Source organism: Helianthus annuus, chromosome 16 (genome assembly GCF_002127325.2).
Source record: "Helianthus annuus cultivar XRQ/B chromosome 16, HanXRQr2.0-SUNRISE, whole genome shotgun sequence".
Taxonomy (NCBI): Eukaryota; Viridiplantae; Streptophyta; class Magnoliopsida; order Asterales; family Asteraceae; genus Helianthus; species Helianthus annuus.
Window position 1 is genome coordinate 66,122,938 of NC_035448.2, and position 15,661 is coordinate 66,138,598.

Genomic DNA, 15,661 nt, shown 5'->3' on the forward strand with positions numbered 1-15,661 from the left:
GTGCGATGGGTGGTGGTGGTGATGGCAGTAGGTGATGCGAGGTGTATGGTGGTAGATGTTGGTAGATGGTAGATGTTGGATGTTGGTGGTAAATGGGAGAGAGAGAGAGAGGTGAGAGATATATCTAATTTTTTATTTTAATTTTTTGAATGGTTAGGTATCTAATTTATTTACACAACTAGTCCCTGAAACGTTAAATGACAATAATACCCTCAAGTGCAAGTCACATGACCAGATTTAACAAAAAAATCTAACTGGGTTAGGGCTAAAGAACATAACATGCAAAATTTTAAAACATTAAATACAAGACTCATCAATTTAAAAGATAAATTACACCGCCTAAAATTAACTATAAAGTTATTGAGACATAATTTGAAGTTCACTCTATTGGATTTCATTATTTCGGTCCATATATCTCTCCCATTATTGAGGATCTCTTACTGGAAATATGGCACCTAGAACATTCCTTTTTTCCATTCTTTCCTTGTTTACGTTCATTGTTTTTTGTTTAAATAGGAGAGTTGTTCTCCTCCAAAGATGTACCGAATATAATCAAGAAGCCATAATAAAATCGATACCTTTGAATTTATAATGGTATCAGAGCAGTGATCCTACTGCTCCGACGAAACTCATGGCCGGTGATGCAGAATCAGAGGCTAAAGACGGTAGCCATGGCGGCAACGTCGTTGATTACAACTCACCCTTCTATCTCCACCCTTCCGATTATCCTAGACAGATGCATGTCAATGATGCACTGTCAGACAAAAACTATGCGGACTGGGTACAGGAGATGGAAAATTTCTTATTTGCCAAGAACAAGATCGGGTTCATAGACGGTTCGATTAAGAAGCCGGAAAAGACATCTAAGGATTACATGCCTTGGATGAGAGTGGACGCAATGATAAAAGGGTGGTTAACTGCCGCCATGGAAAAGGAGATAAGAGGCAGCGTCAAATACGCCAACACTGCAGCAGTGATGTGGTCGGATCTTCATGAAAGATTTGGAAAAGAGAGTGCTCCAAGAGCTTATGAATTGAAGAACAAAATCACTGCTACACACCAAGAGGGAGCCACTGTGTCAGCCTATTATACTAAACTTCGGTCTTTGTGGGATGAGATTGAATCGGTGTTTCCCGTCCCACGGTGCACGTGCAATGGGTGTACTTGTGATCTCGGTAAACGAATGGTTGAACACCAAGAAAAGGAGAAGTTGTACGAGTTTCTCATGGGTCTAGACAATGAGTTCGGGGTAATTAAAACACAAATACTTGCTACGAAACCGACACCAGCCCTTGGGACAGTGTACCACCTTGTTGCCAAGGATGAACGACAGAAACAAATTACCGAAGACAAGAAACCGTCCATGGAAACTGCTGCTTTCAAGGCGTTCGTTCTTAAAAATTGTAACAGTCCGACCTCTTCACAACAAAAGCCGAAGACTTATTCCAAGCCCGGAAAGCAAGAAGAAGGTGTTCAACATTGCACTCATTGTGACCGAGACGGGCATAGCCGGTAAGGCTGCTTCAAACTCATTGGTTATCCGGAGTGGTGGCCTAACAAAATGAAGGGAGACAAAGCGAAACCAAGGGCTTCCTGCGTTGAAGGAAATACGAGTCCTATTCCCGGACTTACTAAAGAGCAATACAATTCTTTTTTGAAACACTTTAAAGGTGGAGCTGACACAAATAATGAAGGTAACGAGCGGGTGGCTAACATGACAGGTAGACTCGTTGACGAGGACGATTGGGTTGTTGATTCGGGTGCTACCGAACACACCACCTACTTAAATGATATTCTTTCTAATAAAAGAAAAGACTCACATGAGGTGCCTGTGACCATTCCAAATGGTGATACCATCCCGGTTGAGGGAAAGGGTGATTACACCTTACCGGGAGGCACCAGGATCAGAGGCATATTACATGTGCCTAAATTCACTTGCAACCTTTTATCGGTTAGCCGATTAACCAAAGATCTTCAATGTTCTGTAACATTTTTCCCCGATTTTTGTGTCATGCAGGGTCTCCGTTCGAGGAACTTGATTGGTACGGGTAAGTGCAAAGGGGGTCTGTACCGAATGGGGATGTTTGGAGAAGAAAGGAAGGCTATGGCAGTTACTGTTGAGAGATGGCATAATAGGTTGGGTCACACATCCCAAGAGAAGCTAGCTAAGATTGAATTTTTGAAAGGTGTTTCTTTTAACCATAGAAATAATGTTTGTGATTCATGTTCCAAGGCTAAACATACTAGGTCTCCTTTTCCTTTGAGTAAAATTAAAACTAAAGAATGTTTTGAATTGTTACATTGTGATGTGTGGGGCAAGTACCGTATTCCTTCCTACTCTGGGGCAAATTATTTTTTAACCATCGTTGATGATTTCAGTAGGAATGTTTGGATTTTTCTCATCAAATATAAGAGTGATGCTAGTAATTGTTTGATGAATTTTTGCAAAATGGTTGAAACACAATTTAGTAAAATTGTCAAGAGAATAAGATGTGACAATGGTGGAGAGTTCACATCCAACCTTATGTTGAACTTTTACACCAAACAAGGCATTCTTTTGGAGACTACGTGCCCTCATACTCCTCAGCAAAACGGAGTTGTTGAGCGCAAGCATAGACATCTGCTTGACACGGCACGGGCCTTACGATTTGAGGCTAATTTACCAAAGAGGTTTTGGGGAGAATGTGTCTTGACGGTTGCTTACATTATCAACCGATTACCGTCAAAAACTCTTGATGACAAAACTCCGTATGAAATCTTGTACAATCAAAAGCCCGAGTATGATCACATGAGGGTATTTGGTTGCTTAACTTATTTTTGGAGCATTGAAACTAAGGGTGACAAGTTCGAAGTAAGGGGGAGACCCGGCATTTTTCTAGGTTATCCTCAAGGCACTAAGGGCTATAAAATATTTGACATTCAAGACAAAAAGATGATAGTGTCTCGAGATGTTAGATTCCACGAAGCCACTTTCACCTTTCCTGTTGAAGCCCCAATTGCAAATGACTATGATGTTTTTGTTCCATTAGAAGCCCAACACACTCAAGGCCCAGATAATGAAGAGACTTCCATGCCAAATGGAGTGACAAGTGATGGGCCGGAGCCCGATTCAGAAAGTGATAACAATAATGAAGAAGGTTCAAGTTCGGTTAATGAGGAGGTTCCTCCCCCTAATCACGACATTCACAGTGAACGACCAAAAAGGGATCGAGCTCCTCCTAAGCGTTTGAATGATTTTGTTGTTGATCTTCCCCCTTCGGTTGACCACGCACATACCGCATCAACTCGAGCCACCTCAACGGTACATCCCTCTACCAATTATATTTCTTATGATAATTTTTCTCATGCTCACAAATGGTTTTTAGCGGCCATCACCTCCACTAATGAGCCGAAAAGTTTTAAGCAAGCCATGCAAAATCCAAAATGGATTGAAGCAATGAAGAAAGAGATTCAAGCTCTTGAAGAAAACAACACATGGACCATCGAATCCTTGCCAAAGGGAAAGAGGGCCATTGACTCCAAATGGGTGTACAAGATCAAATACAAGCCAAATGGGGACGTCGAAAGATATAAAGCGAGGCTCGTAGCAAAGGGCTTCACTCAAATAGAAGGAGAAGACTTCCATGACACCTTTGCTCCAGTCGCCAAACTAGTGACGGTTCGAACATTATTATCCGTAGCCACCAAGAAAAATTGATTCATTCATCAACTTGACGTGAACAACGCATTTCTTCATGGTGACCTTAATGAGGAAGTGTATATGAAAATCCCACAAGGCTTTTCTAAAGAGAACGAGGACCGTGTCTGTCGCCTTCGAAAATCCCTCTATGGCCTCAAACAAGCTTCTCGCAATTGGTATCAAAAGTTTACTAGTGCTCTTTTTGGTCTCGGGTTCTCCTCTTCGAAGGCTGATCACTCCCTTTTTCTCTATAAAGATGGCGACACCTCCATTTCTATTCTCATATATGTCGACGATGTTATCATTGTTGGAAATAATTGCACAAAGATTCAAGAAGTCAAACAATGTTTGCATGACCGATTCAGCATTAAAGATCTTGGTGAACTCAAGTATTTTTTGGGAATAGAGGTGGCTAGAACTTCTCGAGGTCTTGTTCTAAGTCAACGGAAGTATACTCTTGATATTTTGGAAGATAGTGGCATGGAAGGATGTCGACCGAGTTTCTTTCCCATTGAACAAAACCTTAAACTCCTCACCGATGATAAGGATCCCAAGGTCGATGCTGGTTCTTATCGTCGCCTTATTGCGCGGCTTCTTTATCTCCAGGCCACCCGTCCGGACATTGCTTATTCGGTTAATACTCTTAGCCAATTTGTCTAGGGCCCTCGTCAGAGTCACATGGATGCTGTCATGCGAATTCTTCGATACCTCAAAGCTACCCCGGGTCAAGGCATACTTCTAGCTAAAGAAGGAGATACAAACTTGGTCGCTTATTCTGATTCGGATTGGCTTGGTTGTCCACTTTCTAGGCGTTCTCGAACCGGTTACCTTATTCTTCTTAGTGGTGCTCCCATCTCATGGAAAACAAAAAAGCAGTCTGTTGTCTCACGCTCTTCCGCTGAAGCTGAATATCGAGCCATGGCTTCCACTGTCAGTGAGGTAATTTGGTTACGATGGCTGTTACATGAACTAAATGTTCAACAAACGGGTCCTACAACTCTCTTCTGCGACAACCAAGCAGCACGTGAACGTGTGGAATCTGCTATTTTGTACGTGAACGTGTGGAATCTCAGGAAATTTGCACCATGCCCATCGATTCTAAACTTCAGCTTGCTGATCTCCTAACCAAAGGCCTTGGTGCTGCTCAACTCAACTTCTTGCTTGGCAAGCTGGGCGTTGTTAATCTTCACGCTCCAGCTTGAGGGGGAGTATTGGATTTCATTATTTTGGTCCATATATCTCTCCCATTATTGAGGATCCCTTACTGGAAATATGGCACCTAGAACATTCCTTTTTTCCATTCTTTCCTTGTTTACGTTCATTGTTTTTTGTTTAAATAGGAGAGTAGTTCTCCTCCAAAGATGTACCGAATATAATCAAGAAGCCATAATAAAATCGATACCTTTGAATTTATAACACTCTTTCCATTTCAAAACTAAGGGGCTGTTTGGTAGCCTTTGAATGGTTATTAAGAGACTACCTCTTAATGGAACCATTAAGAATTTTACCAATGAGAAGGTAGAAGAATGTGACATGTGATGATTAACCATTCAGATGTTACCTCTTAACCATTCAGACTTGAGGTTACCTCTTATTCATTCAGAGGTTTTAAACTATTAAGAAATAACATCTGAATGGTTATTAAGAGGCTACCAAACAGCCCCTATATTGAATAGAATACTTTGTGTCAGAACGAATACAATCAAACTTCAAGGTATTTTATGCAACTCTACCAAAAGAAAAAAAAACGAAGAAAGCTTGGGGAACAATAAAAGTGGGAACGGAGTATAAGATCACCACCACTGCGCTCGATAACCTATTCAGCTCGCCCGTATTTCCAATTCAATCAAGGTCTGTCTCCATCTCGCTGTATTTCTTTATTTATATATTCAGCAGATTATTTGATTTTTTTCTGTACAATTGGTTTGCCGAACAAGAAATTGCAAGATTTACTTCACTCGAATCATGATTAGTTATTAGGTTAATGCGATAGTTTAATTTTGATTTCACCATCTGTCTATGCTTTTTTGAATGTTTCTGAAGTTTGAATTAAAAAAACCCTAATTTTAAACCTGTTTGGCGGCTTACCGGATTTGCAATTGTTATGATGTGGTTTATTTTATTTAGTTTAAGATGATTTGGTATATATAATGAGGATTTTGGGTAAGATGTCACACAAACTTTCTTGCAAGTATGAGTTAACTTCTGAACTTAAAAATACATAAGTCATTAAAAGCTTCTTAGTTAAGATGGATGATATTTGCGGGGTCTAGTTGCGTTGCGCCTAAAATGATTTTTATGTCGTCGCGCATAAATCACTGCTTGAAAGTTATAATATGAGCTATTAGTTAACTAGTTATATTCAGGATGTAATAAGATGATTTTTATATGTTAGACACGTTTACTGAGTGGCGAGTTTCGTTAAGTGATTGAAAATGTAAACGAGTTCATGTCATGGTTATTAAAGGCGTTAGGCGCACCCAAGGCGCATAGGCCTCACCCGGGGCCTAGGCGCAAGGCGCAAAAAAAAGCGTGAGCCTGAGAAAAAAAGCGCACAGCAAAAAAAAAATTATATATTTTTCTGTAATAGAAAATTAATACTATTCTTCAAATAAAATAAACTAAAGCTATTATATAACATTTAATATCGTCTATTTAGTACCAAAAGTTATGAAATGCTAGTATACTAGTGTAGAAAAGTAGTTTCGTTGGATAAAAGTAGAAATCTAGCTGGAATCTTGCTGGAATTTAGAGAATTTGGCCGGAATCTGCGCATGAACCATCACATGGAGAATTAAAGCGCAATTGCCTTGACTTAAGGCGCAATTGTCTCGCCTCGCTAGGAAATTGGGCCTAGGCGCAGGAGGCAATGGCTTTTAACAACCATGGTTCATGTATGTGAAGATGTTCATAGAAAATCATTATGTAGAAATAAATGTGGTTGAAAAAAGCGTGAGGTGCTCCAAGGGTTTTATTTTCCAAAATCTTTATGTAAACCCCTGATGCGTTTCCTTGAGGGTCTCAGGTGCGCCTTTTAAAACCCAGGGAGTTTGCCATTGAACAATGGAGAGCCAGGAGGCGAGGATTCGGGTTTTTGTATGTGAGTCTAAAAATAGGTGAACGTTTGAGCTCCCAAACAAGGAATTTGTTCAAACTAGTTTCAAACAAGGCTGGAGTTTGTCATTTTATCTAGTGTATTATTAGTATTGAGTTTTATGATTCAGGGACATTTAGGGGCTGTTTGGCAACATCTGAATGGTTAAGTGCTTAACCAGTAAGAGATCTGAACCAGTAAGAGGTCTGAACCATTAAGAGTCTGTATAATGCTTAACTATTCAGAGGCAAATGTCTGACCAATTCAGATTAGAGGTCTTAACCATTCAGACTCTGTATAATGCTTAACCATTCAGAGGCAAACGTCTGAACCATTCAGACATCTGCTCGTGAAACAAACAGTCTGAACCATTAAGTGCTGAACCAGTTTGAGGTCTGAACCATTAAGAACCTCATTAAAAGGTAAACAAACAGCCCCTTAGTTGTGGACAGTTGTGAATAAACTGGAACTTGGGAGCTAGATCAGTTTTATTGCATGGGTTGGTTACCGATTTATGTGCCGCGTGGCTTCCTTGTGACTGATGTTTCCCATATCTTTCTAGACATTTTGGATTCAAAATTTTCAGACATTTTTTATATAGTTCATAAATCAAACCGTTATCGTTTTCTAAATCCAATATATGTTTTTCACTGATATCCGTTAAGATATTGCAGAATAAAAAAGTTAGCTAAAAGGAAAATGGGCAAACAGGCTACTTTCAAGCAAGTTTTTGATGCACTAATCTTCTTGAATAGTTTTATCCAAATTATATATTATTATTGGAATAAATTATCTTTGTAATTCATATTGGACACGTTAAGAATATGCTGGCTTTCAACTTTTAGGAGCCCTGGATAGTATGTTCTTTAATAAACAAACTCTTTTAACAAAACTGTGCTTTGATGAGAAAGCTTTAGCTTTGATTTTTAGAGAACCAGCTTTGAAAATATAAGTTACTTAAAGTAACATTATGGAATAGGCTTGGAGCTTTTGAGAGCAAAAACTACCCAAATACCTTTCGTTAGTATTCTCGTATATAAGTGTATTCATGTATGTGTCGGTCCATTTAAGTTATTTTGCACGTTTCAGCTGCAATCACAACTAGTTTTGCCCGACACTTTTGTAGCTAATTTTGCCAAACATACTCGAATTGTTTATACAAAATCGGAAATTTCTGTACAAAAAGTGTTTTAGGTCAACCCTCTCCGTATCTTTCTTAATTATTTGAAAGCTGAATGGTCACACCTGTTTTGCTTATGTATTGTTTCTTTTAATTACTAAAAGTTTTGACTTTTGACACATTCTTTTTCTGTGTAAAATCTCAAATGACAGATGTCGAGAAGGTACGACAGCCGAACAACCATCTTCTCCCCGGAAGGTCGTCTCTACCAGGTGGAATATGCAATGGAAGCCATCGGAAATGCAGGGTCCGCCATTGGAATCCTCTCAAAAGACGGTGTCGTTTTAGTCGGTGAGAAAAAAGTCACATCAAAGCTCCTTCAAACCTCAACCTCAACCGAAAAAATGTACAAAATCGACGATCACGTAGCCTGTGCAGTAGCCGGCATAATGTCAGATGCCAACATCCTCATCAACACAGCCCGTGTTCAAGCCCAACGCTACACCTTCTCTTACCAAGAGCCCATGCCGGTTGAACAACTGGTCCAGTCCCTTTGCGACACCAAACAAGGGTACACACAGTTTGGTGGGCTCCGCCCTTTCGGTGTCTCGTTTTTATTCGCGGGTTGGGACAAAAACTACGGGTTCCAGCTTTACATGAGTGACCCGAGTGGAAACTATGGCGGCTGGAAGGCGGCAGCTGTTGGTGCTAACAATCAGGCGGCTCAGTCAATGCTGAAACAGGATTATAAGGATGATATTAGTCGAGAAGAGGCGGTTCAGTTGGCGCTTAAGGTTCTTAGCAAGACAATGGACAGTACTAGTCTTACTTCTGAAAAACTTGAACTGGCTGAAATCTTTTTGTCGTCTTCTGGGAAGGTTAAGTATCAGGTTTGCACACCTGATGATCTGAGCAAGATGCTGGTCAAATATGGTGTGACCCAGCCACCTGCAGAAGCCTAAGCGATTCGGAATATGGTTTGATTCGAGTTTATGATTTGTTAGTTATGAACTTGTTTTGGATAATGGTTTAGTTTGCATGTTTGGATCTTGATTTTATAATGTTGTGGCAAAAACATATGATTAAGTTCTCGATTTGTTGTTTACAAGGCATATTCTTGGTATAAACCGATAAGATGGATCAAACCATACAGATCTAACTAATTAGCCTTGTCGGCCAGTTTAAATTTATATGATTTGGTTTAGGGTCAGTTATGCCAGTTTGGTGGTTAGACTGAACGATCGGCTATGTAAATCCCAAATGAAGTAACTTGGCTACTTTGACAGGCTTGAGATTTACATGATTCAGCCCATGGCTCGGTTCTGGCAATGTGGCGGCTGAACAGCCTACTTATTGGAAACCATCAACCATACTTCGGTGGTTTGATCAGTTTGAGATTTAAATGTTTTGGGTTGGGTCGCGGCTTGGTTTTGGCAAATATGGTGGTTTAACGATCTAAAGTTTGGAACTTTTAGAACCAGCCATGTAAACAGAGCCGGCTATTTCTTTATCTTAAAACTACAGTGGCAGCGAAAATTGGTTCGAACTGTCAATACTTAAACATCGAACTATTATAACGGCCAATGTATTTGTGTCACATTATAACTTAAAGTGCGACTCGTTCACAAACCATATGTTGTGTGAACTGATTACTGCAAGTATGACTTGCTGAAAAGGCTTCCTCTGATTCAATATAAATGAGTACAAAGGACAATGATTTAAACCGACTTAATAAAATATATCAACTACTGGCCCGTGCCAATACAATACCATCGCCTCTAATAAAGCACTACTAAATAGTAAACATCATATCAATCAGCCAGACAGACGGTCTGAAGTCAACCATTCCTGAGCCGCCACCAGGTCCGGCAACACTGTAGCACCGGATTTCTTCCAATCCTCAGCATCAGGAGTCTTGAACCTATCCAATAGCAACGCATGCATCCCGATACTCTTAGCTGGTACATAATCTTTGCGCATGCTATCACCGATGTGCAGAGCTTCTTCGGGTGCTATATTTCCGGCCCTCTCTAAAGCAATCTTGTAGATTCTTGGGTCGGGCTTCTCCACACCTTCGAGGCCGGAGAAAACACCAAAGTCCCATTCAGATCCCTGTGTTTCAAAATGTCAACAAATGGACTATTATTAAGATTGTATTAGATATACCAAAATGGGAACCCGATTTTTCAAAGTGTCAGGCGGATGAACCAAAACACGAGGGATGAGCATTTGGTATCAAATACCGATCCCGATCACGAAAATACCGTACTGAAATTTTTCAGTACCGGAAACGGTGTCCACTTTTTGGCATTTTCGGTATCGGTATTGTCGGGATCGGTACCGGTTTGGTACGGTACCCGGTAAAATACCGAATTTTACCTTCAAATACTGCTACCGTACCGACACCGTACAGTACCGACATATTTCGGTATCGGTATCGGTACCCAGTTTTGGCGAAATTCGGGATCGGGACGGTATCGGGATTTGCTCATCCCTAGTTGACATGAACACACAACCCAAAATTTTCTTTTTCCATATTATATCTCTAAAATTACAAATTTACAACAAAAATACACACGTATATACAGATGTTGAACATAAAACTAAACTTGTACAGCAAGCACCTTATGTTGCAATTGGCTGTGAACATAATAATGTTTTCGGTCTTATCTTTTCTTGATCAATACATTATATTAAATATGAAAAAAATTATATTTTTATAATAAGAATCTAATATAAAATGATTTAAGAGGTTTAATAGGTTTTAAAATCAAAAGAAAACTATTTTTTTTTTAATGTCCAGGTGTTACATTTCAAAAGAAATCACTAACCTTATGCAAGCCCAAAGCTGGAAGAATTACGTCACGATATCTATACTCCGCATTGCTAACAATCCCAACAGTCACACCTTGTGAACGGAGCCATCTTAGAAATGGTTGGGAATCTGCGAAAACCGTGTACGGTGCAGATGAACCAAACGTAGAATATATGCGCCTGAATATTTTCTCAAACGTCTCTTCATCAAAATCATATCCCGCCTGACAAACACAACAGAACGATTGTGGGTATAAAGATATTGCACTCATATAGTACAAGCATATTGCACCTCGCAGCGCTAGCTGCGTTACCTAATCCCATTGGTTAGCAGGGTATTCGTGGCGTCAAATGAATTTTCCGTTAACATGTTTTCACGGTTACCAAAAAAAGGTTGCAACTCGACAATTAAATTTATGTAAGAGTGGCAAATATTACCTTGACAAAAGAATTTCGAACACAAGTTTTCCACCAAACGATGTTGGGAATTTTCTCAGCATGCCCGAAACACGGGTGTTTTTTTGCCATTTCCGTGTATGCAATTTTAAATCCATCATGCACCCGTTTGTAGTCGGGGCAAGGTAACCCTGCTGACTTGGCAGCCATGCAATAATAATCACCAAGTTCACCCTTGTAAGCCATTAAAGTCCCCGTAACATCCACAGTGATACATCTCAACTTTGTTAGGATAGACATATTCGAACCAAAAAAAAATTCTTTGTTTTTAATCAAGATGATAGGACTAGATCATTTAGAAGTTCCTGCAGTTGATACTAGAACGATGAGTCATCTAACGAGACAACATTAAATAGATGTCAACGTTCGATTTCATAGATCAATGTACATAAGTATAACACAACAAAAAGAGAAGTTCATTAACATTATAATGTAATACGACTTGTAAACTTTACTTACCAATGGATCGATTTGAGTTATGGTTGTTTACCCCTAATGGGTCAAAATAACAGATTTAGCTAAAAGGAAAACAGGTTGAAAGTTGGCCAAATTGCATTTTTAATATGTATTAAGATATTAACCAAAACATGTTTATAGGTCTACCAAACCCGTGACCTATCTTGACATGGTACCCAATCCTCCTACAAATGGAGAGTCTTGTGATCTTGTCGATCAAGATCAATAGCGTATACTTACGACAATGAGCAAATAGGTAAGTAAAGCTTGAAACTTTGATGAAAAGAAACATTGCACCTTACATTAAACTTCTCAAAATTAAAAAAAAAAATAAAAAAAATAAAAAAAATAAAAACTTGTTTCGATATCTACAGGACAGAAACCTTGGAGCAACGTTAACGTTGCTGCCATGGACCTCAAGGGTAAAGTCATTTGTTCGAGTCGTGAAAACAACCTCTTGCATGCAGGGTAAGAATGCATACATCAAGCCCAAGTTGGCCTGACACCCCGGACCCCACACGTGCCAGAGCCTTATGTTGCCCCTAAGGTGTTCTTATCTATCCCCAAATCTACATGATACCATTCATATTTCTAATAAAAAAAAAAAAACAATTTATTTCAACGGTGATTTAACCTCAAAATCATCACAAATGCACATCAAATCCAATACTTAACTAAACAAAATCAAATTCAAGAACAGGTCAACAAAAGTCAAACAAGCTCATATCAATCTCCAACAGATCACACCCACCAAAATCAAATTAACTAACCTCCAATTACTACCAACCATTCTTCAAATCAAACAACATTAAACCAATAACCCACAGATTTCCTAAACATAAACGCACTCACCAATCATTTAACGTGCTTAAAAGACAAAATAAGCTAGAATAATAAATAAAATAAAAAAAAACCCCAAAGGAACACAAAGATCGGATGAAGAAAAGAAGGAGTGAAGTTGAGTGTATACCCAGAAGTTGAAAGAGAATCTGAGTTGCTTCGGTTAAATCGCCATGAAAGTGAAAAAGGGTGTGGTGCTCGTCATCAAAGACGCTAAGGATTAAATAATAATAATAAATAATAATGATAATAATAATAATAAATATTTCATTTGTATAATATAACTTCGGAAGTACGATTGAGTACGCTTTCCCGCGGCGCCGGTGGGTGGGGGGTGGCGGTGTTGTATCAATACCCGAGGGAGGGATAGTTACGGAAGAAGTTAATTTTTATTGCATTGAGGTCCCTACGTTTTCCATTTTTGTTGAATTTCACTACCTCTTTAATTTCCTTTTTTTTTGACAAATTGGATTTAAATAATCCCAACTCACTGTTATTGGCCAATAATAATCCCAACTCATTTAATCACCAATAATAATACGAACTATTTCACTTTTGTTTGTAAAATACTCCCAGTTAAAAAAACATTAACTAGGTTAAAAATTTGCTGATGTGGCATCTAATGTGGACCTTTTACCTGATGTGTCATATGACGTGGCAGGTGATGTGGTATTTTTGATGACGTGGCAGTCTACGTGGCATTTTTGATGATGTGGCAGTTGATGTGGCTTTTTTTATGACGTGGCAACTGCTGTGGCAGGTGACGTGGCAAGCCATATCAGCAAATTTTTAACCTAGTTAGTGTTTTTTTGGGAGTATTTTACAAACAAAAGTGAATAGTTCGGATTATTATTGGTGATTAAATGAGTTGGGATTATTATTGGCCAATAACAGTGAGTTGGGATTATTTAAATCCAATTTGCCTTTTTTTTTAGAAATGTAACTTTATTAAAACAAACGCCTCCGAACCCAAAAGGGCGAAAGGCTATCACAAAACACGCCCCTAGCTCAATCGGGCAAAGAACAATACAAAAACAAATACAATTACAACATGTAGAATGGACATTTATACCTCTTTATTTTTTCTTATTTTTATATACATATAGTTTGGACAACTTAGCTGGTATGAGATGTCAATCACCTGAGTTACTTATGAGTTATCTAAGATTAACTAATTAAAAGTTTGAGATCATACGTGTTTGAGCTTAAAATAAGTTCGAGTTTGAGTTTTTTTTTTTTTTTTTTTTTTGTATTTTATACTGGCTAACTCAGAAACCCTGTACTTTTAAATATACATCTTTGTCTGTAGTAGAACTTAAACCCTCAACCTCATGGAAGGATCATATTTCTTTTATGCTTTGGTATTGATAGGTTACATGCCTTTTGGTATCTAGGTTTCACATAACGAGTTTGGTTATACTTATAAGCCTAAACAAGCCTTGTATTTATATAAATATATAATTTAATTTAAAATGTATATTGCATGTTAAATATTGTTACATGTAGTTGTATATTATGTTATATAAATTAATTTATAATTATAAATATTTAAAAGTAGTTATATATATATATATATATATAAATCTTTAAATAAAAATATAAACGAGTTTAGCCTGAGTCAAACTCGAGTTTAAAAAGTTACTCATGAGTCATGCTTAAGCTTTAAATTTAGAACTCGACACGAATTAACGTTCCTTACTTGCTTCTTTGTTAAGTTAAAAGCATCTTGCTTACACCCCTAGTTGCTTCATATCGTAAATGTGGCAATATGGGCATTGACGATTCTAAAATTTCTTTATTATAGTCTCTTTTAAAAAGTTTCATCAACTAAATGTCACTCAAATTTTGGATACAACATATATAATTTTTCTATACTAATAAATAAAAATCTTTTTTGACACGTGTCAATCTTTGGTGCATCTTTATCTTATTTTTCAATTTTTTTCTAAACAATAATTTTAACTAAATATAATATAATTTAGATAAAGATAATAACTATTTTTTATTAAACTTTGAATTAATAATCTCCTTATCTTTTTTTTTTTAATTTCTTTTTCCTATTAAACAACAGTTTAACTTAATATAAGTTAGATAAGGATAATAATTTATTTTTTTAATCAAACTTTGAATGTAACCTTTTAATGGAAAATGTGTTAGTTTCTGTTGCATAAATGAAGAATGAAATACAATTCCATATTATATTTAAATTTTTTCAATTTTCTTTTCTTTGTTGAATTAGAGAAATATATAAATTTTTATTCTCATTTAAATTAGATTTTAGTTAATTTTTTCTAATACTATTATTATTTAATATTTAATAGGATACAAAAATAAGAAAATTATATTAAATCACGAACTTCATGGATCTCTTTTATTTATTTATTTATTTATTTATTTATTTATTTATTTATTTATTTATTTATTTATTTATTATTTCTTATATTTTTCACTTATTAATAATCATCTAATATTTCATTAGTTCTACCATGTGTAATACACATGTTTCTAACATAACAATAAATAAAAAAAATAAATTAAAATTTTAAGTATTAAATAGTACATCGAGTTTATCATTTATATACATATCTTTACGACCGTATGTGCTAATCGATTACATTATATTTTTTAACTTGTGTAATATACGAGATATTTTAAAGATATAACTATATTGCTTATTATATAAAATTAAATTTATGTAACCGGTGTAAAACATGTGGTTCTAAACTAGTATATTATATAACACATAAAAACAAAATTATTAGTTTAACCAAACTTTATTATTCAAAATATTTATCTAGTTTTCTAATTATGTTGCATCTTATATAAATAAATAAAAATATGAGGACTAATATAAAACTGTATGTTGGAAATTTAAGACGAAAAATATCTTAAATAATTTTTTTTATAACTAGAAAAGGCCGTTACCTTTTTTTTATAATTGAGGATAAATAATAGTTGAATAATGGTAGTTTTCATATTCTCACTAAAATATGATAGATTTGCTAGTATCGTGAAATTGAGGGGCTACAAAGAACAAAGTATGTTTAGAATTGATAATTCGGGAAAACCATGGACGGAATCCTTGCCTGTGGTTTTGTTTTATTCTTTTACAAGATTCACGTTTTACAATCAAATCAAAGTCAGCCAAAACGGTGACGTTTCAAGGTTGGTGGATTATTGTGTAAACATGTTTAGAAACAAA

General features: G+C 36.8%; 2 protein-coding genes across 4 annotated transcripts; one reads left to right on the plus strand and one right to left on the minus strand.

The window, feature by feature from the left end:
• Positions 1 to 5,373: 5,373 nt before the first annotated feature.
• LOC110918581 (proteasome subunit alpha type-4) lies at positions 5,374 to 9,005 on the plus strand. Its single transcript, XM_022162878.2, has 2 exons — positions 5,374 to 5,530; positions 8,106 to 9,005. The coding sequence occupies exon 2, from the start codon at positions 8,106 to 8,108 to the stop codon at positions 8,853 to 8,855; it is 750 nt and encodes a 249-aa protein (XP_022018570.1). The 5' UTR covers positions 5,374 to 5,530; the 3' UTR covers positions 8,856 to 9,005.
• Positions 9,006 to 9,558: 553 nt separating this feature from the next.
• Positions 9,559 to 12,827, minus strand: LOC110915383 (haloacid dehalogenase-like hydrolase domain-containing protein 3). 3 transcript variants are annotated; one of them, XM_035985811.1, is made up of 5 exons: positions 12,756 to 12,827; positions 12,590 to 12,672; positions 11,146 to 11,468; positions 10,725 to 10,931; positions 9,559 to 10,005 (listed from the first exon to the last, which is right to left on the minus strand). In XM_035985811.1, the coding sequence occupies exons 3-5, from the start codon at positions 11,401 to 11,403 to the stop codon at positions 9,709 to 9,711; spliced, it is 762 nt and encodes a 253-aa protein (XP_035841704.1). In that variant the 5' UTR covers positions 11,404 to 11,468; positions 12,590 to 12,672; positions 12,756 to 12,827; the 3' UTR covers positions 9,559 to 9,708. The 3 variants fall into 3 exon arrangements, with proteins under 3 accessions (XP_035841704.1, XP_022015756.1, XP_035841703.1); XM_022160064.2 differs by having other exon boundaries at positions 12,590 to 12,802; XM_035985810.1 differs by having other exon boundaries at positions 11,146 to 11,480; positions 12,590 to 12,802.
• Between the last annotated feature and the right edge of the window lie 2,834 nt (positions 12,828 to 15,661).

Excerpts from the sequence above, each read along its gene's own strand:
- LOC110915383 (XM_035985811.1), bottom strand. The coding sequence starts at position 11,403 with ATGTCTATCCTAACAAAGTTGAGATGTATCACTGTGGATGTTACGGGG. Across the intron at positions 10,932-11,145 it reads TTCGAAATTCTTTTGTCAAG|GCGGGATATGATTTTGATGA; the intron begins GTAATATTTGCC and ends TGTGTTTGTCAG. Across the intron at positions 10,006-10,724 it reads CAGCTTTGGGCTTGCATAAG|GGATCTGAATGGGACTTTGG; the intron begins GTTAGTGATTTC and ends TTTGAAACACAG.
- LOC110918581 (XM_022162878.2), top strand. The coding sequence starts at position 8,106 with ATGTCGAGAAGGTACGACAGCCGAACAACCATCTTCTCCCCGGAAGGT.